Source organism: Anoplopoma fimbria, chromosome 7, assembly GCF_027596085.1.
Source record: "Anoplopoma fimbria isolate UVic2021 breed Golden Eagle Sablefish chromosome 7, Afim_UVic_2022, whole genome shotgun sequence".
NCBI lineage: Eukaryota > Metazoa > Chordata > Actinopteri > Perciformes > Anoplopomatidae > Anoplopoma > Anoplopoma fimbria.
Genome location: NC_072455.1, coordinates 11105473 through 11129424, shown reverse-complemented (window position 1 = coordinate 11129424; position 23952 = coordinate 11105473). Strand labels below are relative to the sequence as shown.

At 40.3% G+C, this 23952-nt stretch overlaps 3 protein-coding genes across 5 annotated transcripts; 1 reads left to right on the top strand and 2 right to left on the bottom strand.

Annotated features, from left to right (window-relative positions):
• Positions 1–1957: 1957 nt before the first annotated feature.
• On the bottom strand, positions 1958–4044 carry zgc:112271 (uncharacterized protein LOC553698 homolog). Of its 2 annotated transcripts, none has more exons than XM_054601781.1 (4): positions 3968–4044; positions 3706–3770; positions 3183–3280; positions 1958–2220 (listed from the first exon to the last, which is right to left on the bottom strand). In XM_054601781.1, exons 2-4 carry the CDS (start codon positions 3766–3768, stop codon positions 2121–2123), a joined length of 261 nt encoding a protein of 86 aa, XP_054457756.1. In that variant the 5' UTR covers positions 3769–3770; positions 3968–4044; the 3' UTR covers positions 1958–2120. The 2 variants fall into 2 exon arrangements, with proteins under 2 accessions (XP_054457756.1, XP_054457757.1); XM_054601782.1 differs by having other exon boundaries at positions 4011–4029.
• Positions 4045–4353: 309 nt separating this feature from the next.
• Positions 4354–9289, top strand: LOC129093348 (structure-specific endonuclease subunit slx1-like). Its single transcript, XM_054601348.1, has 5 exons — positions 4354–4807; positions 4901–4952; positions 5864–6184; positions 7645–7860; positions 7996–9289. Exons 1-5 carry the CDS (start codon positions 4635–4637, stop codon positions 8023–8025), a joined length of 792 nt encoding a protein of 263 aa, XP_054457323.1. The 5' UTR covers positions 4354–4634; the 3' UTR covers positions 8026–9289.
• A 1826-nt stretch (positions 9290–11115) lies between these two features.
• On the bottom strand, positions 11116–16714 carry LOC129093509 (uncharacterized). Of its 2 annotated transcripts, none has more exons than XM_054601549.1 (7): positions 16604–16714; positions 16288–16409; positions 16136–16178; positions 15320–15373; positions 13698–13856; positions 12933–13055; positions 11116–12709 (listed from the first exon to the last, which is right to left on the bottom strand). In XM_054601549.1, the coding sequence occupies exons 2-7, from the start codon at positions 16407–16409 to the stop codon at positions 12671–12673; spliced, it is 540 nt and encodes a 179-aa protein (XP_054457524.1). In that variant the 5' UTR covers positions 16604–16714; the 3' UTR covers positions 11116–12670. The 2 variants fall into 2 exon arrangements, with proteins under 2 accessions (XP_054457524.1, XP_054457523.1); XM_054601548.1 differs by having other exon boundaries at positions 11117–12709; positions 16068–16178.
• Between the last annotated feature and the right edge of the window lie 7238 nt (positions 16715–23952).

Below are 23952 nucleotides of genomic sequence, written 5' to 3'. Positions count from 1 at the left end.
TAAAACATCATCCCACCAGGTTTCATCACTGTCTCCAGATCATATCCAACGTCAGCCTTCAAGTCCAAGTTTCTTGTCAAAAGAATAGCAAATATTATGTACCATGGGAGAAAAAACTGTCTGCTAAGAGCTTAATCCCACTGAAAGGTTTCCTCTCTCATAGCCCGGTTTAGTCACAACACATGTTTATTAATGGTTTAGTCACAAATACAAGTCAAATGGATTTCAGCTGGCGAACACAGTAAACACAGTCATGCTCAGCTAAACACCTAATGCTCTGTAAAACGTAGACTCTCTTCTCTGCCACACACACACACACACACACACACACACACACACACACACACACACACACACACACACACACACACACACACACACACACACACACACACACACACACACACACACACACACACACACACACACACACACACACACACACACACACACACCCCTATACTTCTATCTATCTCGAGCCCCCCACACTTACAGGAACAGGTCGGGTAATTGATTACTTACTTACAGTATATATACAACGCTTATTGTTGGCCATCTCTCTGCTGTACGCTTTTTTTGGTCATGACAACCAGAGACTTCCACTGGAACTAGACAAAAATTAGGAAACTAAGTGAATATCTGAACAGTATTTGACTGTGGGGAAAAATAGATAATTAATAACAAACAGTAGAGGGCAGTAGTATGCTATTGCGACATCTAGTCTTCCGAATCCAAAGAAAAAGAAGACAACTCTCCGGTTTGCCCTATGATATAATTTCCAGAGTGTTTTATCGGCCAACCTTTACCCAACTTTAAACTTTAAACAAAGTCTGAGCCCAAACACGTATTTGACATGAGGACCGTCCCAAATGTCCTCACTGTCCAAAAATGTCTGATGGTCCTAACAAAGATAGATGTACAAGTACATACACAATGTGTCCTGACTGACCTCTGAGGGGTTTTAACAAACAAATTGATTATCTTGTTTCCATTCAAGCCTATCATAGTCTTTGAATGATTATATAGATTTGTACAGAAGATTTTACTTCCACTAAATAATGATATCAGTGATTCCACTATTCTTCTGGTTATTGACCCCCAGAGGAGAGAAAAACAGGTTTACAATCACAAAGGTCCAATGTTTTGGCCCTAAAAGAAAGAGCCACTGATTGACTGATCAAAGCACACAGCTGTGATGTGTGACCCTGAAAACCACACAGCCAAGTGGGGGGTCCGCCTGCTCTTAATCACACCTCATGGAGACCTCTGTGCTTTGTGTGGGCTTAACTAGACTCAAACACACAGACACACACACAAACACACACACATCATATACATACAAGGGCACTAAGGAATTAACGTTTTGTGCTCTACAACGACAATTTGAATTGTTGATGTATTCATCTCATTTATATTCAAAGCCCATTCTTTACATGATGTTCACTTGATTACCGCCCTGTTCATCTGTTGTCAGAGGCTGTTAAATGGAGCTCATGTATAAAGCTATACACACATGGGCCTGTTGTTGGGCTTTCATTGGACTGAAGCCCTGCTAATGATCAGTGGCGATCCCAGAAATGTTTCAAAGGGGTGGCCAGATGGGGCCACTGAAAAGCCATGCAAGATCATGACCAAAATAAGACTTAAAATAAGGTTCTTCTTCCCCTAAATTCAGTGCTTTTTCGTGAGTAATTTAAAGTAAATAACTTTATCCTGGACTGCAGTTGTAACATTCAGAAAAGTTTCTCACATACTGAAAAAAAATATGTTTTTGTTGGTTATATGCTGCTTCCCATTCTGGCTTTTACTCTTTCTGAAATATGAATTTATCAGAGTGGAGAATGAAATGATGTTAAGTGGCAAAGATAAAACATGTATCCAATATTCACAGACTTCGTCTTGAGATCTCAAAATGAAATGACTTACAAGAAACCACCAACAAAGACAAGATACAGCATATAAGTGTTTTATTGCCACCAAAACATTCCATAGAATTTAGCTTGATATTGATGATTTACAGAGAGCACTAGTATTCTTTCTACATATGAGAAGTTCAAAGCCTGTTTCATAGTAGAAATTCTAAACTGATGTGAGGGTAATATAATGAATGTGTGTGCGTGTCATTGTGATTTCTGTTTCTCCCACTGTTCTGGTGTGAGGGTCTTCTGTTCAAAAGCGTGGATCTCTTTCAGCTCCTCTGCTAGGCACGTATTAACCATTCTGTTAAAACACAACACACGGGTTCAGTAGTCATAGGAGGACTGTACGACTGTGCCCATCTTAGTAATGTGCATTTATGACAGACCAATACTTTGGCTTATTTAATCAATTTAGATTTTATTTTTTATTTTTTTTACATGAGTTGGCGAGTGTCTCCTTCTCTCCAATATAATGGAACCATGCCACTGGGCTTGTGGTGCTCAAAACAAAAACAAAAAATACATCTTAAAAACTCAACAGCAATGTCTCTTTCCAGAAATCCTGTCTCGATTACTCAAGAACCTTGTTCTGAGCAGTTTCATGTAGTAACTTTCCACTTACAACCATAGTTCCCAAATGAAATAGCACTAAAGGTAAGAGTGAAAATATATGTATTTGACTTTGTAACTGTCCCTTTAAGAGTCTTTCAGGTGGTTGGTAGAGTGCTGAAAGGTTTATAATAAGTTAAAAAACACATTTGATTCGTAAATTGGAGAACTATATCTTCGCAAAAATATGAAATTAGTTTACAATAATAAAAACATGTACACTACATGTTATTGTAGTTTTTGTTTTAAACTGCAAACAGCATAAAAAACAAACAGCACATCTCTACATACAGTATATCTTACAACCACTATACCTTTAGATACTATGTGTGAGGATCTTCTCAAATTATTTGATCTATTGAAATTTCTGGTATTGTGACATCCCTATTTATAAAGCATTGTAGCAACAGAGGCTTTAACATTCATAGAAAGCACAGCATGCCTGCCTTGATACACCTTAAGCTTTGGTTAATACGGTTTTACTCTAACTTAGTTTCAGTTATTACTATACCTAAATAAGTTATCTGGTATGACATGACCTATAGGTATGACTACTGTCCCTGCTTGTAATGTATTTTGAACTAAACTGATACCAAAGATCTGAGAGCAAACAGCAAACATGTATTATGTGAAATGTACTACAGTGTGTAATACCTGTGTCTCTGTAACAGCGGCTTGCCGTCAAACTGGGACGACACCACCAGGACTTTGTAGCTGGCAGCACATCTGTTGGGTGATGTATCCTCCACATCCTGCAGTAGACAAAATCAAAGTATGTAGGATGATGTGCTCTATCTTTCTACCTGGCTCATATTTTTATTCTACAGCTGCCTAGTTCGAGTCAGAGTAATTCATTTTTGATTGTTTTGGGTAAATAACATCCAGGGTTTACATGATTTAACATTTGATGGTGAAAGGGGAAGCTCATGCCTTGTTATATTAGCTGAGGGGCCTACTTAGCACCACGTATCCAACCGCTCAACCAAACTCCACTCAAAAAACATTACATTTAGTGGTGCTTCTTTTGTATCTGATGAACTGCGTGACATTCACATCAAATATCATCCTTCACTCAATGAAGAGTTGAGGAGTTCGACGCGTGTTTCTGCTCACTAAAGCACACACACAAATTGACTTTAAGCTAGGAAGTCATGTAATAGAATAACAAGAAACCTACCACGTGTACTGCCGCGAGCTCCTTAATTAGTTTATCCCGGATGTGATCAGCTGTAATAGCCATGTCTGCGTGAACAAAACATATTCTGTAACGTTAGTAGAACACTAGCATTGGGGCTAAATTTGTATACATTTCTAATCAGAGAGACACATAGACTGTAGACATATTGACACCAGAAGTATTATTGTAGTGTTAATTTAAAATGTCTATATCACAGCTCACATATTCACAGTGTGGTTTAAATTTAGAAGTTTATCATTACCAAAGGTTGTGTATTATACGGTGTTCTGGCTAAGTTCAGTCACCGTGCGTGAAGGGGTGTGTCTATCCATAACTGACGGAAGAGTGTGTGTATCGTTGACCAATCAGCTGCTGTATTTACACGTTATGGGCGGGACACGTTTTTTAAAGTAGCGAATCACACTATTAGGGATCCTTGCAGAAAAGGGAACTAAATGTCAAAAATGATTCATTAAAAAAAATAAACATGTTTCAAATGGACGCAGTTTGAAATGTAGCACTGTTGATTATTTGTTATTCATGATGTAAGCGTTTTTATTTACCTCGCAGCGTGACACATTTATTCCCTTTCAAATATATTTCATCAGGCAGCGCCGTAGGCTACAAAGACACACACTGTTTACATGCCAACTGTCATTTCATTTGTTGAAAGTCAGCGATGGGTAACTATGCGTTAATGTGTTTGACGGACATACATTCCGGCAATAGTACAAGCGATGTTGCCGTGAAACTGGCAGTATTAACTTAATAGGCCAATATCTTTCTCTTTAGTATTTGTGTTCATGGTTTCCGTAGCTAAGATGTACATAAGTCAACTAACGTTATGCTAACGTTACTTATTCCATGGATGCTCTATCTAACGTTAAAGCAGGAGCTGCATAATAATACCCCGCTAATCTCCTTCTGCAATGGTTGTCGAGGTAGAAAGCTTCTTTGGTGTGTACATGTTGTACTGCACCAATCCCAAATTCAAAGGCCGTATTTACATCGGCTTCACGGTGAACCCTGAGCGCAGGATTGGACAACACAACGCCGGACGGCACAGAGGGGGAGCCAAGAGGACCAGTGGAAGAGGACCATGGTATGACCTCATTTGACTCTACTATGTTACACGATGAGCGATGTGTTATTACATTATTAGTAATATTCAGTTATATTCCTTATTTTTGTTCAGGGAGATGGTCCTCATAATACATGGCTTTCCCTCGGATATTGCTGCCCTTCGTGTAAGTATGAACATGTTTTTTGATGTGACAAAGTTGATCAATAGTATTCACTTGCAATGTCTGTTATGGTCAGGGTGTGAAAGCAGCATTTATACTTTAGGTCCTTATAGAATCAATGTTAAGACATGGTGGACAGTTATTGTAAAACATAAGTTACAATAAATACAAACTGTGTTTCCTACCTAGTTTAGAAAGAGTTTGATAAAACAGAAAGGGCAAAGAAGGACAAAGGGAGTTCCAATATTAGATCTTGAGTTTAATCCTGTGGCTCAATGGTTCTTAGAAATATTTGATCAAAAAGAAGTTCATCTCTTCACTCTCACATTTGCTGCTCTAGATCTCCATATCAAGTTACACACACACACAAAAATATATATTTGTACAGTAACGAGTAGTAGTACATACTGTGTTTGCAGATTGAGCTTCTACACGATGCATGTGGATGATGCTAAATAGTAAGACCAGATCACCTCAATTTTAAGCGTCTTCTCACTCAGATTCTGCAGATACTGATGATACAACATTCAGGGTTTCAGTTTCAATAGCTTTTTGGAAGAAAAGGTTTTTTTTGTTATTCAACAGTCTACATTACAGACATTGGGTCAGTGCCTGAACAGGGTTTCTTGTTGCTTTCCAGACTTCAACTCACCTGGAAATCTTAGGCTGCTTTATAAAAAGTGTCTGTGGGCCTTTTTACATGCTCTTTTAAAACATAAATAGTACGTAAAATAAATCTAGCAAATGGTTGATCCAAAGAAGATTTATTAGTGCAAACTATGTCCCTTAAACATTCAATTCCTGGTGTCCTTTTTCTCACTCTGCTCATTTGCATTTATAGTATTCATTTGTTTGAAGAAAAACAATTTATTCCATTATTTAGATTTTATAACTATCATCATTCTATTTGTCAGTTTGAGTGGGCGTGGCAGCACCCTCACTCCTCCAGGCGTCTCTCCCACATCTCCCGGCGCTCCAGGAAAGAGTCCAGTCTGCAGTTTCACTGGCGCATCGTCTCCAACATGCTGCGGGCGGCGCCATGGAACAGACTGCCGCTGACGGCCCGCTGGCTCAAACAGGAGTACAGGATGGACTTTGAGCCCGGCCTGCAGCCACCGCTGCACATCCCTATAGCTTTTGGGAGTGTGAGAGCCAAGAAGAAGCTGCAGTTGGCAGGAGAGGAGGAGGATGAGGAGGAGACATCCAGATGTTTTCTCTGTAAAGTGCTGGTCAAGGTAGAGTCTTCTGATTATTAAATATCTGAAGATATGCTATTTTATTAAACGAACAGTTCAACAATATTTTGTGAAATATCTTTAACCTGACCTGTACATAAACAGAGTGTAATGTAAAATTAGCTATCTCAGGAGGGTTGATGTGCTGGGTTCATTCACACAGTGCTTCCGTGTAGCGGTTACGGCTACGGTGTGGGTTGCCAGATACAGTTGGTGAGTAAAGGACGGCACCAAACCTGACAAACTCACTGACAACAAGACTCCAGGAAGCTGCACACAGTCACTGTCTGCACCCGACCGAACACAAAACTCTACCTGAAACCACAAATATTTTTTTTTGTATTTGTTTGTTTACATTTGAACAGATTACACATGACACGTGACTAGATCAGATTAACTTTGCTTTTTCGCTTTGCACAGAGCCAGTCTAGCTGTTTTCCAGCCGTTATGCTAAGCTAGGCTAACCTCTTCCTGACTTCAGCTCTAACCACACATACACAAGATTGATATTTATATCCGTCTGAACATCTCACTCAACAGAAAGTTACGTAATCAAAGTCGGTGCTTGAGGGATTTGGTCACGGCTCTCGGTCGGGTTAACCTGGCGTGGGCGATCACGTGTCTGTCACAAATAGTTAAACAATTAAAGCAAAAATTTCACGTTTAGGGATTTTTCAAAGAAGGCCAATTCACTTTTAGATGCTTTAGAAACAGGAAGTCTTAAGAATCTTCATTTGAGTAAATATTTTGCAGCCGATTCAAATAGTTTACAGGATACTCAACCTTTGATTCTTTATAATAATAGTGTAATACTTGACTTGTTCCTTAACAGGGCTTGTGCTAAGGCAATAAAATAGTCCATGAAAATTAGATATGAGTTTACAGTTAATTACAATCCCTCCTCGTCATGGTGGAGGTTGGTTTATGGCATTTTGCCGATTACACCTACAGTCTATGGGCATATCTATGAGTTACACTCGTTGTCTTTTTGATTCCTCACAGTCAGTTTTCTTTGTTTGCCCTTTGGGGTTTCGGGGAATAATGCAGTACAGATAGTATAAATGCCTCCAAAGATACTCGGAGCAAAACTTACGGCTTCATTTTTAACATTTAGCATGTTATCTTATTAGCGTGCTAATATGCTAACATTACAGACCAAAAAGTAAAAACGGTTTTAATAGCCAAAAACAACCTGAAAATCAAATAGCACAAAATGCTACATTAACGCCAGCTTATAACTTTATTACTCATTTACCCTGCCCATATGTTTCACCTGGATCAATCACTGTCAGACATTCTTTTTGATAGGAAGTGAAATAATGTCAGAGTTATGTTATGTTCTGTAGTCTGGAATTATAAATTGAGTATTTACAATGAACCTTTCTTTCAGTATAATCAGTTAGTTTCAGGCAGTAAAGTAAACTGTCGGTCCGTACATCTTTATCTCTTCTTTTCCGCAGGTGTCAGAGAAGCTGAGCTGTTTCCACCCGTCCTGTGGAATGAGCAGTCATGTGATCTGCCTCGCCAAACATTTCCTGAAGTCGGAGCCGTCCCACCTCCTGCCTGTGGAGGGTGAATGTCCGGCCTGCCGTCGCTCTGTGCTGTGGGGGAGTCTCATCCGTCATAAACACCGCTGCTTCGGAGACCTGGAGGAGTTTGCACCGGCTGCGTCCCAGGTTGTAGACCATATACCCATATGTCTGTTGATAAAAGTATATTTGTCATTTGAATGTGGCTCTACCTAGCTAGATATAAGTATTACAGGGGAATGTAGTTTTAGTTTTACTAATTGGTCCTCTGATCTCCCACAGAGCCACTGGGCAGATGAGCTGCAGATATGAGGGAACGGAACCTGCAAACCTTTATTTCCTTGTTGAATGACCTGCAATGTCATAGAGAATCATGTAGATTATGTGTAATGGATGTGCCTTTTCAAACTGAGCAGGAATCTACAGTGACTTCATAAAAGCTGTCCAGCAGGGACGTGCACAGATCCAACCTCTCTTCCATTTTAGTCATTTTGTTCACGAAGTATCATGTATGTTTAAAATATTCCATTTCTGTGGGGAACACACTTTTGATGTGTGTGTTACAAATAAAGTGAGGTTTTTCTACAGAGTGCATGAAGCCTCCTTTTCTGTCACTAATACAGTGGTGATAGTTGAATGCACAGTTATATAATTCTAATAAACACATGTCATAGGTAGGAAGAGCTCAGGTGTGACTAATGAAGGCTGCATTCTTATCAGCTGTTCAGGTCCGGGGTCCTGGTGTTGTTCATGTTGGCTTATTGTCATTAGTGACAGGATTACACACATTTAACTCCATCATACATCTATAATTAATGGTATTACTGTGTGCTTTTTCCTGCTATGACAAGTCATTATATTATAAAGTCTTGAACAAAACAAATATTAGTTTTCAGGTAAAAACTTGGATAATCAGTTAACATTCAGTAATTCCTCAGGTAATAACAGCAAACCAACTGGTTACAAAGTTAATTATATAAATATGTTTTTTGTTATATATTTTTTAATATTTTGACTATTGGTCAGACACAAAGAAATAACAATAAAAGAGCTTTTGTATGACAGGAATTTGGTGATCTTTATTATATTTATATTTTTAAACAAAGCAAAAAATAAAAGCTGAATCATTAAACTAATCATTGATAGTATTCCTGGCAGGGTGGTAAATGGAGGACAGACCATCGTAATCATTTATGCATACTAAGAAATATTACAACTTAAAGATGCCAGTAAAAAGACAGATCATATGAAGGGACAATAATAAAGTTTTCCCAATGTACATGGAAATGTCCAAGAATTAGGGAATTTTGGGAAGAAAATTGGACCAGTAGTGGAGGAGATTGTATCCATCCAAATAGCTGTGGAACCTTTTATTGTTTTGTTCTCAACATTTATTTGGAGGGACTATAAAACACGAGAACAGATCTACATACATACTCAAAGACAAACAAAAAATGGGTTCATAGTATCTGGTTTCGATTTATGAATGATCTTAGGAACAAAGACTTATTGTCACAGTTCTTCCTCCATACTGTCAGTAGTTCCATACTCCCTGTCACTCTGTTTCACTCACCTAATTGGCTCACTCTGTTCACCTGCCTGTCACTCTCTCTCAGGCCACTCCCAGTTCCACTTCCAGCTCACAGCCCAGCCCCCTCTCTCTCACCACACTCTCCCTCCCTCATCTGATCAGCTTCATGCAGTGCACCTGTCTGCCACACCCACCTCATCAGCACAATCCCTCTCACCTGCTCACTCTGCTGCACCTACACCCTGCAGTATAAATGCCCCACTCATTCACAAACTCGCTGCCAGATCGTTCTTTTTTTTCATGCTACACTTTCCAGCAATTTCCCGTGGACTGATTTCCCGTTGCCGACCCTGCCTGTCTGGACTTCCCTGCCTTACCTGTGCCCCGGTCAACGTCTCAGCCTTCTGTCCCAGACCACGAGATTAGCCTCCGCTTCCTCTGGTTTCCGTCTGCCTGATCCCTTGCCTGTTTCCCACTGTGAGTCATATCCTCCCTGCCTGTCTGTCTGCTGTGTTCTCAGCTTCAAATAAAGCTCCAGAACTTTATCTGTCTCCTTGTCATACTGCTCTTGGGTCCACACACCATCCGTGACACTTGTCTCATATGTTGAATGAGTCTGAGGAAGGATAATTATCGCATCTGTGTAGAGGTCATTTAAGCAACTGTTGTAGAACAATGTAAGAGTTTAATATTTAGGTATTGTAAATGTTTCTATTGTAATGTATCCCCCCTGTTTTCTTTGGAATATAATCATATAATAATATTATGTCACCAGACTTTACCTGCAAGGGAGGCAACCTGGGCCTAAGAGGCAACGAACAATTGATAATTTATAATGATGTTTAAAAAAGGAAAAATAAACTATTTTTAAGTATAAATTATATTATTATTCTAACTAAATGTACCATGAAATAACTTACAAAAGCTTCCCAAAACACTTAAAATATGCAACAAAGCATTGCATACTACTTGCTACGTACTTCTATTTCAAAGGGAAACATGGTAGTACTACATGTACCTGACAGACATTTTACTGGTTACGTGCCAGATTCAGAATTTCCCACAAATATGTAAAAAAATAAAATAAGGTGAAAATGACTCACCTAGCTATCCAGCATCATCATTTGAAAGCTCCACCTCGAGCAGACCTCCAGTAAAAGTAAGTAAGTTGTGCTGATAATGCCTTTCTTTCTGAAGCCCTGAAGCTCCGCCCTGCTGCTGCACATCGGACCAATATCACAAAAGCACAAATTTGAAACTAACTAACAGACTTTTGATTTGACTTTTTACGAACTTTTCTACCTACTATACTGAGTTTTTTCTTTAAAGTCTTTTGGAGATTCTATACTATAACTTTTTTTTTTGTGACATACTATACTATTTCAGATTTTGTAAACAATTTATACAATGACTTTTTTTGAGTAACTATACTATGACTTTTTAGGACATTTTTTGACATGCTATGCTATAACTTTTTGTGACTTTTTCCAAATATGTTTTTTTTACATACGAATAGATTTTTTTAACATACTATACTTTTACTATTTGGCCATGTTATACCATGACTTTAAAAAAAAAAAACTATACTATGACTTTTTTCAACATGCTATACTATCATTATTAAAAAATTAAAAAAAATTGACAAACTATGACTTTTTTTTTTTGACAATCTATACTATTATTTTTTTCAACATGCTATAGGATGTATTTTTATGACTTTATTGGACATACTATACTCTTGTTTTTAAATTACGTTTTTAAACATACTTTTAAATAATCTTTCAGACAAGCTATATTATAACTTTTTTTATTACTTTTTTCAACATACTATACCATGACTTTTTTTTCGACATGCTATTCTATGACTTTTCTTGACTTTTACCATGGGAAATATACATTTCAGGGGTTGATTCAAATGTATCCAGAATTTTAGAAATGACTATGGTCAGAAGTCCACATTCCCCAAATACAATCCGACCTCCCTTAAACCAGACAGGACTGGGATTGAATAGCCACCAAAATAGGCCAGTGAATATTTCAGATATTTTCTCGTTTATCAATGTAAATGTGAAATTACATGCCGATTATGATTGTCCAAACGCTGTTATAAAAGCCTTCTCCACACTGCCAGTGTACCTCAGTTGCTTTAATACTGTATTTAATGTACAATTTACCAGAATGCACTTAATTTATGTTCTTGAAAATGTCATAATTAGTAGTACAGTGTCATTATAGTAGATATGCTCTCCTTTAGAGCACTAAAACTCCAATGTTCCAAAATAAAATATAGAGGACATGACTTTGGTGTCCTTAATGTGTCTTCGGACATGATACATTGTGGACATCTCCAACCAGCCTCGGAGACAGAGTGAAAATAAACAGAAATGGTGCCTGTGGACCAGTATACAGAAAGACGGTGTGTCGCTGTAAGGTTGACCCTATGTGTGAAAATCTATTATTTACAGTCCAGCATGTTGGCACCACACACTCTAAAAAAAACTTTTTCTTTCACAAATAAAAAATAAAAAAAACACTAAACTTAAAATACAGCTTTTATTTTCCATAGTTGTTAGTTGCAATCACATAGGAAACATCAGTAAAGCATATTATAGGTAGTGATCATCATAAAGTAATCAACAAAGTTAGCAAAAATATTTTCCGAAAAGCATTAATGTGTATCAATTTGTGATGTTATTTATGCTGTAAGCGTTAAGTTGATTTGTTGCCTCTATAGAGTGGTGCAGGGATGGCGTGTTTTTATTGGCCAACATACCTTCCAGTTAGCATCGCTCTGGTTACCTCCATAAAAAAGCGTTTTGTTTTTTTCCATTTTTCACAAATAAACATAGCTTTTTAGGACACGTAAAAGCTTCAGAATTCTTAAGTGGGATATTGACAAAGGTATTTTATGTTGTAGAACAAAATGTTAAGTTTGTGTTAAGCGCAGACATTTCAGGAAACCAAAAACACATTCCAAAAACCCATTGACTTTGAGACATGGGAACCAGAAAACCAAAAATGTTGATGATTCCAGCAGCACTCTATACAGTTGTAACTATTTAGCTATGATTAAAGTTAACATTAGAGAAGGAGTACATATGAAACAGAAATCTTATGAAAAAATAAGTAACATGCAAAGTGTGAGAACATTGTAATTTACTAAAAATACTGACGGTTTCTTAAGCTCCTCCTCAGAGGAAACCCCAAATGCTTTTGATTTTTTTTTTTTTTTTTTACTTGAGTGGAGTGGAACAGCTGTAAATACAACATTGACACATTACCACCTTATAAATTTGCTATGGATGTTATATCAGAAAACACTGAAAACACTGCATATTTTACACATTACACACAGTCATTGGATCCATTGTTAGTATAAAAATATTGATCGAAAAACTGTCTTCTGCGCTTGTCCACTTTGTCTCCTCACTGTTGGACAGGAGGCGTATGCACAGTAATCACTGGCTGATGGGGACATAAAACAAAAAAAGGACAAAATGAACCCATGAAATGGTTGATGAACACAAACATTCTGCTGGCCCTGCATCTTTCTTTTTCTAGTGTGGTTAGTATATATTTAGTAGTAAACCATGGTATCCAGAGGAGCGCCATGATTGAACCAGATTTGGATACAAGATTTGTGACAACTCAAAAATCTTTGCAGCTGTATTGCTGCTCATTAACTTACCATTTTGGGAGCTGGCGAGCAGCAGTTGACCACCTTGCAGCAGTAGACGGCCAGAGTGACGGAGATGGCTAACAGAGCAGCCTGAATGACCATAATCTCAGCATAAAGATGTGACTGGGTGCTCTGGAATGGGGATATGATTGAAGATAATGTGTGTGGACAGAATAAAGAGAAAGAAAAATAATTAAATGCGTGAACTGATGTGTAGTTTAATAAGCTTACATAAAACGGCAACTGAACATAGACAAAAAAACATACATTTTCAAGATACACTTCAACTGATATGTTAAGTGCCTCTATCGCTTACACTATAACTGACACTTCATCTGCTTTCTCAGCTCGAGTGACATTTCAATTGCCTCCATCTGTTACTCTTTCATTGCTTTAATCTTGTTATCTTCAACTCACACCTCAACCCCTTTATCTCTCTGGACACTTAAAATAAGGGTGCAACTGCTTTCATTAATCACATCAACTGATATTTCAAAATGCATCAAATTTGAAAAGTTTTGACACAATTTGATCATATTATTTACTTTGCTGCAATTTCTGTCCAAACATTTAGAATACAATTGTTAGAATAGTATACGCAGAACTCCTAATGTCACTAATTCACTTGCAATGAAATGAACACAACATTGCAAAAAGATTACACTAAATCACTGGAGCTAACTCTGTTTGCGTGCTATATTTTCAAAGGTAATGTGATCCGAGTTTGAAACATGAAATAATTGTTCTTAAAACCAGCACACAGTTTTAGCTCACCTGAATGCTTTGGCAGATTTCTTCTATACGAGTGCCGTTGACGTCATAGTATCGATACCAGCATAACATTGGCACGTGGCCCAGTTTCATCAGACAATATATCAAGTTGAAGATGGAGGCACCACAAGCCAAAATCTGCATCACTAAACAGGCTCTCAGCTGAAAAACAGGAGACTTATAAGAGATATCTTTTCGTTTTTGCTTGGTTTTTACTAGACATTTACAGACTGCATAACAAATAAGACAGAGGACTTGAGATAATTAAATCCGGGAATAAACATTGCAAAGGCAAATCATGTTCAATTTATCCATTAAAATTCACAACTATTATCAGCTGGATTAACCAGCTTCACTCTCATCTGCAGTGTATTAAGCCATTGCTTCTCTCCACTGTTTCTTCACTAAATGGTGCTCTCTGTCACTACCAGTAAAAAGAGCAACTCAGCTGTATCGGGAAACATATGGACAAGTCAGCCGGGGTCAGTGGACTTGTGTAACAACCAGCTGGTGACTCATCTGACTTCTCCTAGAGGAAGTGACTGACTCCTTTTTTGTGGCAGGGAAAGTCCAATAATACAAAATAGTCTTCATTTCTCATGACAAGAAATATGATCAACCCGTTCTCACTTCCAACTTACCAAATACCGCATCTTGGTCAGTGCCCCTAGGTGTCTGATACCGATGCATCATTACATTACAGTCATTTAGCAGATGCTTTTATCCAAAGCGACTTACAATCAGTAGTATATTACATATTCACCCACTGATGACAGGGCTACCATGCAAGGTGCCACCATCAGACTCTAACTAACATCCATGCAACATCCAGTCCACACCGATGGCAAGCCTTCGGGAGCAATTTGGGGTTAAGTGTCTTGCCCAAGGACACATCGACTGCCGAAGCTGGGTATCGAACCACCGATCCTCTGATTGGAGAACTACTTTGCTCTCCACTACGCCACAGCCGCATCAAGGCCTCCCTAAGGGTCTGTATGAGACACACCCGGTTTTCAACTAGCTCCATCGGTGTCATCATTTGATGCTCAGAGCATGTTGTGTGTTCTAGTATAAAGAGCCAGAAAGTCTGTGTAGGTTGGATGGGTCAAACAAACAGGATTTTCACACACAGGAGACCCCTGTTCATGTCCAGTGGGAAATCAAGTCAATGTTGACTTACTTTACAGAAGTTTTTTAAAACAACTTACGCACTTAACTCACTCCAGTTACATAACAAACTGACTCATTTTACGCTACAAACATACTTATTTTAATTCAAACCATGATCTTTTCTAAACCTAACAAAAGTAGTCTTGTTCATGCAAACCTAAAACTAAATAAACCTACACTGAAAGTCTATTTTGAAAAGACACTATGCATGCAATGAGTGAAAACTGAAACGCAGTCCCTGATGCGTCCAAAGGTGGCGCTAGATGGCAATGCGTCATAGTTTGAGGCGTAGGGCTCTAACCATTATTTGATAAGTTGAGACTGAGGATGAGATATGTTCTGGTTTCTGAAGGCAGTAGGCCTGGATCTGTATTCAGTAGTTGTCATCATACTGTACATTGCTTATGTGGGATTGGTGATTATGATGGTGTCTCCTCTCCAGCCGGGTAACTCACCGTTGGCAGATGGAGGTTCTGAGCTGCTACAGCCAAACTCCCAGCTATTATCAGCTGTGAAAAGAACACACATCACACAAACCAAAGGTTTCAGCGTCCAACCAGAGTGCCACCAGTTGACAGCACAGTCAAACCACATTAGGATGAAAAAATTGGCCTGACTACAACTAGGAGAGCAAATGGACATTAGTTAGTCGAATGAAATAAAAACAATTGACATTCCAAATATGTTGGCAAGTAGGAGTAGAAATGAGTAAATAAAATCTGCTTTCAAGGTATATAACTTAATATCATGATATATATTTTCTGGATACTCGTTTAATTAACTCTTTGTGGATAAAATTATATTAATATAAGTAAAATTGCCAGGGTTAGGCCGACCCAGCCTGAGATATCAGTTGTTTAATGTCTTCTGGGGCTCTGGAGGAAGAAGTGAATAATACTTAATACTTTCTTCACCACTGTTCAAGTGGCGAAGAAAGTTTGCCCAGTAAAATAATGATGAAAAAGATTTCCAGAAAGTATCTCTGGAGCTTTAGTAATAATGACATTTCTTTAAAAAGATCTTAAGAAAATGTGCCACTGGTTGCATTATGGGAATTGTAGGATGCATTTTTTTAATTTGATTTTTATGGAAGTACAATACTGAATCACTGGACTGGCCCTTTAGATACCTGACATAATCAATTTACAACATTTCCATCATCTACTGTTGATCTTAGGTATAATATCTGAAACACGCGCTTACCAGCAGAGATGAAATCATGAAAGGTACGTCAGCGTGCAAATGAAGAAAGTCTTTGGACATAAACATACCCACACAGGTGATCTGAAACACACTCGTGCCAATCTGAGTGATCTGGGGACAGCAGAGAAGATACTTTGTATTGAAGTTACAGAACTCGTGGTATGTATAGTTTTAAAGAGACACGCAGACGGACAGACACGCGGACGGACACACACTGCACCCCCAGAGCTTTGGGTTCAGCCTCCAGGTACTTCTCTTTCCTCCGGACGTTTCTCTGGAAGCTGACTGCGACCAGAGGGCTCTGAGCTTGGCTGATGCCTCCCTCCACAACTGCTGCTTCATCTGCAAACAGACAACTCTGCTCTTACTCTCACGTCTGACATGCTGACATTTAGAGACGCACGAGCGTCGTGCAGCGGAAATCAGCTTCAGTATCTCAAGTGGAAAACAACAAACTACATAGATCTCAATGTGCTTCTTTCCTCACCTTCGACTTCAAAAATGAGAATTCATGTATTAACAAATCATTGTTTTACCTGCCATGGTCACGATATCCGCGATAACTTAACCCTATTTTAAAGGTTTCAGCGGTCCGAGGCTGCTGATCCGATGTTTTGCAATAACTCTGTTGATTTGGGTGTTCGAGTCCCGCCCATGGAAGTTGCCTTGTCGGTCCCACCCCGCGTCTGTCTGTCTGTCACGGGAATATGACTGTTTAAAACGGGGATCATGATTGGCTGAGATCAGAATCAGAAACGGTTTATTGCCAAGTACGTTACACATACAAAGGATTTGGTTAAGTGATTGCTGCATAACAATAAACACAGTGCAATATTATTAGCCATAATTTAAAAGTAGAGAATATAAAATAATTACAGTACACAATGTTGTAATCATTGAGTATTGTACATTTTATGTAAATCAATTTCATTTTATCTTTATTTTAACATAAGATTGTATTTTATGTCAAAATGTATTGTAAATAAATGAGTGGTGGCTAATTTAACTTTGGTTCCATGTCTACAAAAATCTGCCAACTAAACACATATTTATGGAAGTCTTGAGTTGCAAGTGAGAAAAACTATTCTCCTGATCCATTTTCAAAATTAGGTTTTTTTAGGTCGGAAAAAAAGTTCTTACCAGGACCGTTTTAGTTTAGTTTGTTTCATCTGTGAAAACAACATTGTTCTAAATAAGATTCATGCTTTCTTGCAAGTAAGTTGTATTTTCTCCACATATCTAAACAGGTGCATATATGTAAGCAAGCTATGTAAAAAAAATATATATAATTATTATATTTCAATCAGGAGAGACTTCAATAAAATTTAACAATCATTTATTACACATGCATAAGAATGAATAGTACAAAGTCTTTGGCTATTGGACTCCATGGCCAGGCCGTATATCAGAGGGGCCCAAAGCTGAGATCAGCGAAGCACAATTCCTCCTGGAGTCCAGACACTGGTGGTGGTGATGATGATTCAATTCAATTCAGATTATTTTGTATAGCCCAAAATCACAAATTACAAATTTGCCTCAGAGGGCTTTACAATCTGTACACATGCGACATCCTCTGTCCCAGAACCCTCACATCGGCACAGGAAAAACTCCCCTAAAAAAACCTTTAACAGGGAGAAAAAGGGAAGAAACCTATGGGAGAGCAACAGAGGAGGGATCCTTCTCCCAGGATGGAGAGAATGCAATAGATGTCATGTGTACAGAATGAACATCATAACAAAGTTACAACACATTCAATGTATATGACATAAATTATTCATATAATCAGAGTAGTAAGCAGAGTAACGAAGGAAAAAATGATGTCTACTTATAATAACAGCAGCAATGAATATAGTAGAATTTAAATAATAATATAGGAAATATTATAACTAATATGACTAATAATAACAATCGAAGCAGCAGTGGGTGTCAGCCGGGTCACGCAGGAGGCACGACCACGGTCCAGTTACCACAATGATTTGTGGAAACCTGCGAGGCGAGAAAGCAAAAAGGGCTTCAGGGTGGAAGCAAAGCCTAAGTAATGGTACAGGGAATAATAATAGTAATATGACTAATAATAATAATAATGGGAGTAGCAGTGGGTGTCAGCAGGGCCACAGCAGGTGGCACAACCACAGTCTAGGTACAGACACGATTGACGATGATGAAGGGACTTCCTGCAATCCTAATGCTGCCTGTGCTGACGACTGGCGGTGACTGGGGTGGAGGAGGGTCACGTCTGAAACATGCTGAAATGACAACTGACCGCAGCAGAGAGCATATGTTTAAAGTTTGACAGCAATGATGTGATTGGCTAAAGGAAACCGTGGCCGAAACTGGTTGGTGCATTTTTTACGTAAACCCCCCCCCAATCACCTGATATAGTATTCACGGGAACAGAGTGAATGAGTATATGAATGAACAGGAGTGTAAAGCTAGTCTTCCTGAATGAACTTTCGCTAAGCTTCATATAAATTGCTTATGGTCCTGGGAGAAAGGATGACGTATGCTGTTGTATATACACATATATATACGCACAAACACACACAGACACTTAGACATATATCAGTCTTTATTGGCACAGGACGTAAACAACAGGTAAAAGTGCTCACACACTGTGGATAACTGTACATGCAGGGAGGTCCCTCGTGTCACCAACTAATGGATGTAGAGGAAAAAATGATAATTTAATGTATAACCTTTGTATTAAGTGTGACTCTCTGTGTTATACTGTTTTTGTGGCCTGGCATGACCGGCTCCCTTATCCGCTTGAACTATATTTGAACCCCTGATGTCTGGCTTTCTTTATATTTAAACCTCTGATGTCTGGATCCGCTTGAACTGTACTTGCCTTTAATGAACTGTCTTTGTTAATACAATGTCTGATCTGTATACCACACTGAGTGCCAAATGATGGAAGGTTGAAATATAGCCTAGCCTGCACATTAACCGTTTGATGTGTGTCTGAGACAAGAGTGTGCCTTCATTTGGGAAATTTCCTGTTCTTTATTAAGCGATGTCTCTTTGTTCTATATTAAGTATGTCTATCCCTTCATTGAATGTAACTATTGACTCTTTGTTCTTAAATTTCTCTTTGTTTGGTCTCCCTTATTCGGTCAACTTCCACCACAAACTTGGCGACGAGGATGGGATGCGACGACTGATCTGGACTCCGTTGGAACAACAGAAAAGTGCACTGAATAAAAGATTCCCCCGAGGGGTGAGACGCTGTTCCCGGCCAGCGATCGCATCCCCGCCAGGACAAGAACCAAAACGCGTGCAACCAAAACGGTGAGAAAGAATTTAAATTGTTTAAAAGGGAAACATTTGAAATGCGCAAATAAATGAGTAGAAGTGCACTTTAGTTAAAAGCCTCTCCTTCTGCGCCGGCAGTGCAGTGAAGCAGGGAGGTCCGGGGCTAGCAACTCTCACCCGGACTGTGTGGTGTTTAACTGGACTTCCAAGGTTAAACAGAAGCACTTAAGTCGTAGACAGACGTGTCTTAGTTAACTAACAGGGAAAGTTAGGACTAGAGAATGGGATCTTTGCAAAGTAAACAACATAAATGCTCGGAGCTGGAACCAAAAGATCCAAATAAATTGTCACCATTGTGTCATTTTATGAAAGAAAGATATCCTGGCAGTTGTAGGCAGTTTGGTGGGTGGGTGGAACTGGGATTCCCAGAAGAAGGCTGTTCTTGAGTGACAGACAATTAACACAACTGAAGGAGAGACTAGAGAGAAAAGAAGAGAGTGATTGTGAGAAATATGAAGCATTTTCAAAGAAACAGAGAAGGGGATTTGCACCCTTTAAGGCAGATTGGAAAACGTATGTAATGTGGAAGGATGAATGTCAGAGAAGAGAAACACGGCAATTAAAAGGTCAGAATAAAAAAGAGGAGAAAGGAAAGAAAGAACAAAAATCACAAACACAAAATATTAACCAACAATTTCCTCTTCTGTCCGAGCTGAACCCTGGGAAGGTGCATCCTGATCTGGACTCCGCTCCACCGCCACCATACAACCCAGTACCCCCAGCACCGACACCTCCGCCTCCAACAGCCACCGCACCACCGCCGGAGATGGCTCCACTACATCAGGCAGGGGCCAGCGAACAACACCAGGAGCAGGGTAAAACTGGAGAGCCAACAAAAGGAGGAGATAGTCTGGCACGACACCAGGCCCCCTCCGACAGAACCCTGCACTGAACTGCTGTGCCCAATGGTGGAAGTAGCGGGACCCGAAGGCGTGATATTGGTCCATCGCCCTTGGACAGAGGCAGACCTAATCGACGCCGTCGCTCACCTGCCCCGGCCAGAAAAGAATTCCACTCAGTGGGTAAAAGAATTTGAACATTTTTGCAGAGACTATAGGCCAACCACGAGGGAAGTACACAGGGTGCTGCAAAAGAACTTTGGGACTCATTATCACAAAATCAGGGGCTATTTCACTGAAGCCAGAATGCCTCTGCGTATGAAAAGTCCCACATGGAATGATAATGCCAACCAAGAATACCGAGACTCAATTACAGCACTCTGCACAGCGGTCCAGGTCGCATTCCCAGTTGCACAAGATATGACCGCTCTGGAACTGATGCATCAGGGCTCGGACGAGGCTGTGGGCGCATTGCTGGCGCGCCTCACTTTTGCCTTTGACTGTCACAGCGGCATGGAGCGCCCAAATGCAATGGGAGGATCCCCACTTTCAGCTTATGAATCAAACTTGAAAAGCCTTTTTTCTAAGCAGAATGCACCCCTCACTGGCAGAGGCCTGTCGCCGCTCCTGCATCACCTGGAAATCCTGCGGCTTAGCAGATATTTTGCAACATGCATGAAGAAGACGTCCAAAAACGTCAGGACGCACTAAAGAAGAAAAAGAAACAGGAGAAACTGGACGAGGCCCAGCTGACCACGTACAATGCAATGACGAGTGGGGCACGAGGACAAAGGCGAGGACGAGGCAGAGGCATGTTCCAAAACGCCACCCAGAAAAATGTTTCACTGCCGAGAAAAAGGACATTGGGCGAATGAGTGCCCCCACCCCAGGAGAGATGGGAGAGAAGGGAGAAAAGCTGAGGAAAAGATGGACTCAAGCTGAAACGGTGGCGATGGGCGGACCCCAGAGGAGCAGGAGCCACCCGGGGCGAAGCAGGATGATGAGGTAATGCACACACACACACACACACACACACACACACACACACACACACACACACACACACACACACACACACACACACACACACACACACACACACACACACACACACACTTTTAAAGCAGACAGAGACTCAAATACGAGATAAAGACACAAATATAACACCAGAATAACCCCCCCCAAAAAAAAAAAGGAATTCAAAGCAGATTCCTAAAACACATGTTTATATATTGTGGCACGGGAGGGGTGGTGATTGAGGGGAGGTATGTATAGAACTCCACCCCCAAGCTTTACAGGGACTGCCTCCTTAACGATGCATGAGGTGCATTAGGCAGGAGTGCTTGGGGATAAAAGGGAGCATGCAACCACATGGAGGGACCTACTATGGAGTGCCTCTGCGTGAGCCTCTGCGAACTGTGTGTGGCCAACGCTGAACATTGAAGATTATTTGTGTACCGACCGCTTTGTGTGAGAACCCTCCCGGTGATGACCCTGGACTACGGACTACGGACTCTGGATTACCCTTTTCCCCACCCTGGTGACATTTATTCGTCTATCTTGAATAAAGCACCTTATTGAACTGCTCTCGGTGTGTGTGTATCATGTTTATATATACAATGTATCATGATGAAAGTTATAGAAAATTTAGAACTGCTCTATGTCTATGAATGGCAACTATTGTATAACTCACTCACGCATACTTCAGAAGAATTGATGTCATTTGCACACACACACACACACACACACACACACACACACACACACACACACACACACACACACACACACACACACACACACACACACACACACACACACACACAGGACACACACAGCACACAAGCAGGGAGTTACATGACACCACAGGGACTGCACTACACAGCACATGTCAGTGAAGGAAAAGACACAGACTTTGAGAAAGATTGGTGTGCGGTAATTGAAAAGCCGGAGAGGTTGAGTTTGACACATATTTACTGGACAAAGTCAGTTGCTGTTGTTTCTGTTACTCTCTCTGGTGCCCGAAACCGAATCTTGGGAAAATAACTCCCTCCATGCGAGTTTTTCAGACAACAACCCCCACACATCTCGCTGGCAAAGCCTGCATCCCAGGTCTTCAACTGAACCTCCTATCGAAGGAAGGGACACAGGACAGGGAGGCAGGGGAGAGCGAGTGTCTGTTCCCGATGGACCATGAGGCAACGCCAGAGCCTGCCTCATTATCGGGACGGTTGGAACAGCCCAACTGGAGATCCCAACCTGGCGAGTGCTCTCCAGCAGGTGACCGTGGTGGACGGGAAGGCCATCGAGGGTAGGTCTGATCACATACCCTCATTTTGCCATCAAGAACAAGTTGTTGTATCAGGTCGTAAAGAGGAATGATGAATGTGTGGAGTGGTTGTTGGTGCCCGTCCCTTTGTTCAATCAGTCCTGCAGCTGGCATGGAAATGGCAGGATCTGGGTCCATGTGTTCAGATTTCTGCAGAACAAGGGACTCTAGGACAGAGTACAGTGAAACCGGTGATGTACATCGCACAGTAATCACATCTACAGTGCAAGTTAAAAGAACAGTAGAACTGTTAGAGAACAAACCACGTGGTTCATCTGTGTACACAGTCATGACAACTGAAAGCATGCCAGCTGAATTAACACAGGTGCCGGATTGCCTCTGGGCAAAACATAAGTACGATGTTGGACTTATGAAAGATGCAACACCTTTGGTAATTCATCCAAAATCAGACTACAGGCCTTGTCTGAAACAATATCCTTTAAAACAAGAAGCCATAGATGGCATCACACCGGTGTTTAAATCTTTACTCAAAGCGGGCATAATTGTCCCATGTAATGATTCACCAGTACGTACTCCAATATTTCCTGTTAAGAAAATCGGGGATGAGGATCAACCAACAGAATGACGTTTTGTACAAGATCTGCAAGCAGTAAATGCAGCAGTGCACCCGCTCGCGCCTGAGGTTTCCAATCCACATACCATTCTGTCTCTCATCCCACCAGACGCAACTCATTTTTCGGTTGTTGATTTGGCCAATGCATTTTTCTCCGTACCCGTCCATCCTGAAAGTCAATATTGGTTGGCATTCACCTTTCAGGGGCGTAGCTACACCTGGACAAGATGTGCACAAGGGTACTCGGAAAGTCCAAAGTATTTTCATCAGCAGCTGAGCCTAAATTTGCAAAATTTTGAATTTCCATCAGGTGGCCAGCCCCTCAGAGGAGCCATGCAAAACAGACACAGTTAAGCTATTAACATTTCTGGCTAACAGCGGTCACAAAGCCAGCTTGTCTAAATTGCAATTTGTCCAGACAAAGATAACATATCTGGGACATGTGATCATAGCAGAGGGCAAATCCCTCTCTCCCAAACGAATTGCGGCACTCCAAAACTTTCCTCTGCCAGTAACAAAGTGTTGAGTCATATTGCGGACAAAGTCAGTTGCGACCGCTTTTTAAATCCCTTGGTGACAACAACCCCCACACATCACAAGCTTACACAGTCAGGACAGAGTAGACAGTGGATCCCTAACTATTCAGAACGAGAGGCACCCCTCTCAGCTACTGTCCATGGCAAAAATTGACAGCCCATGGCAAAATCACATGGACCCCAGAAGCACAAAAGGCCTTTGTAGATTTGAAGAGTGCACTCATAAATGCTCACAACACTTGGCTTACCAAATTCAAATAAGCCATTTGTACAGTTTATTGATCAAAAGGGTGGA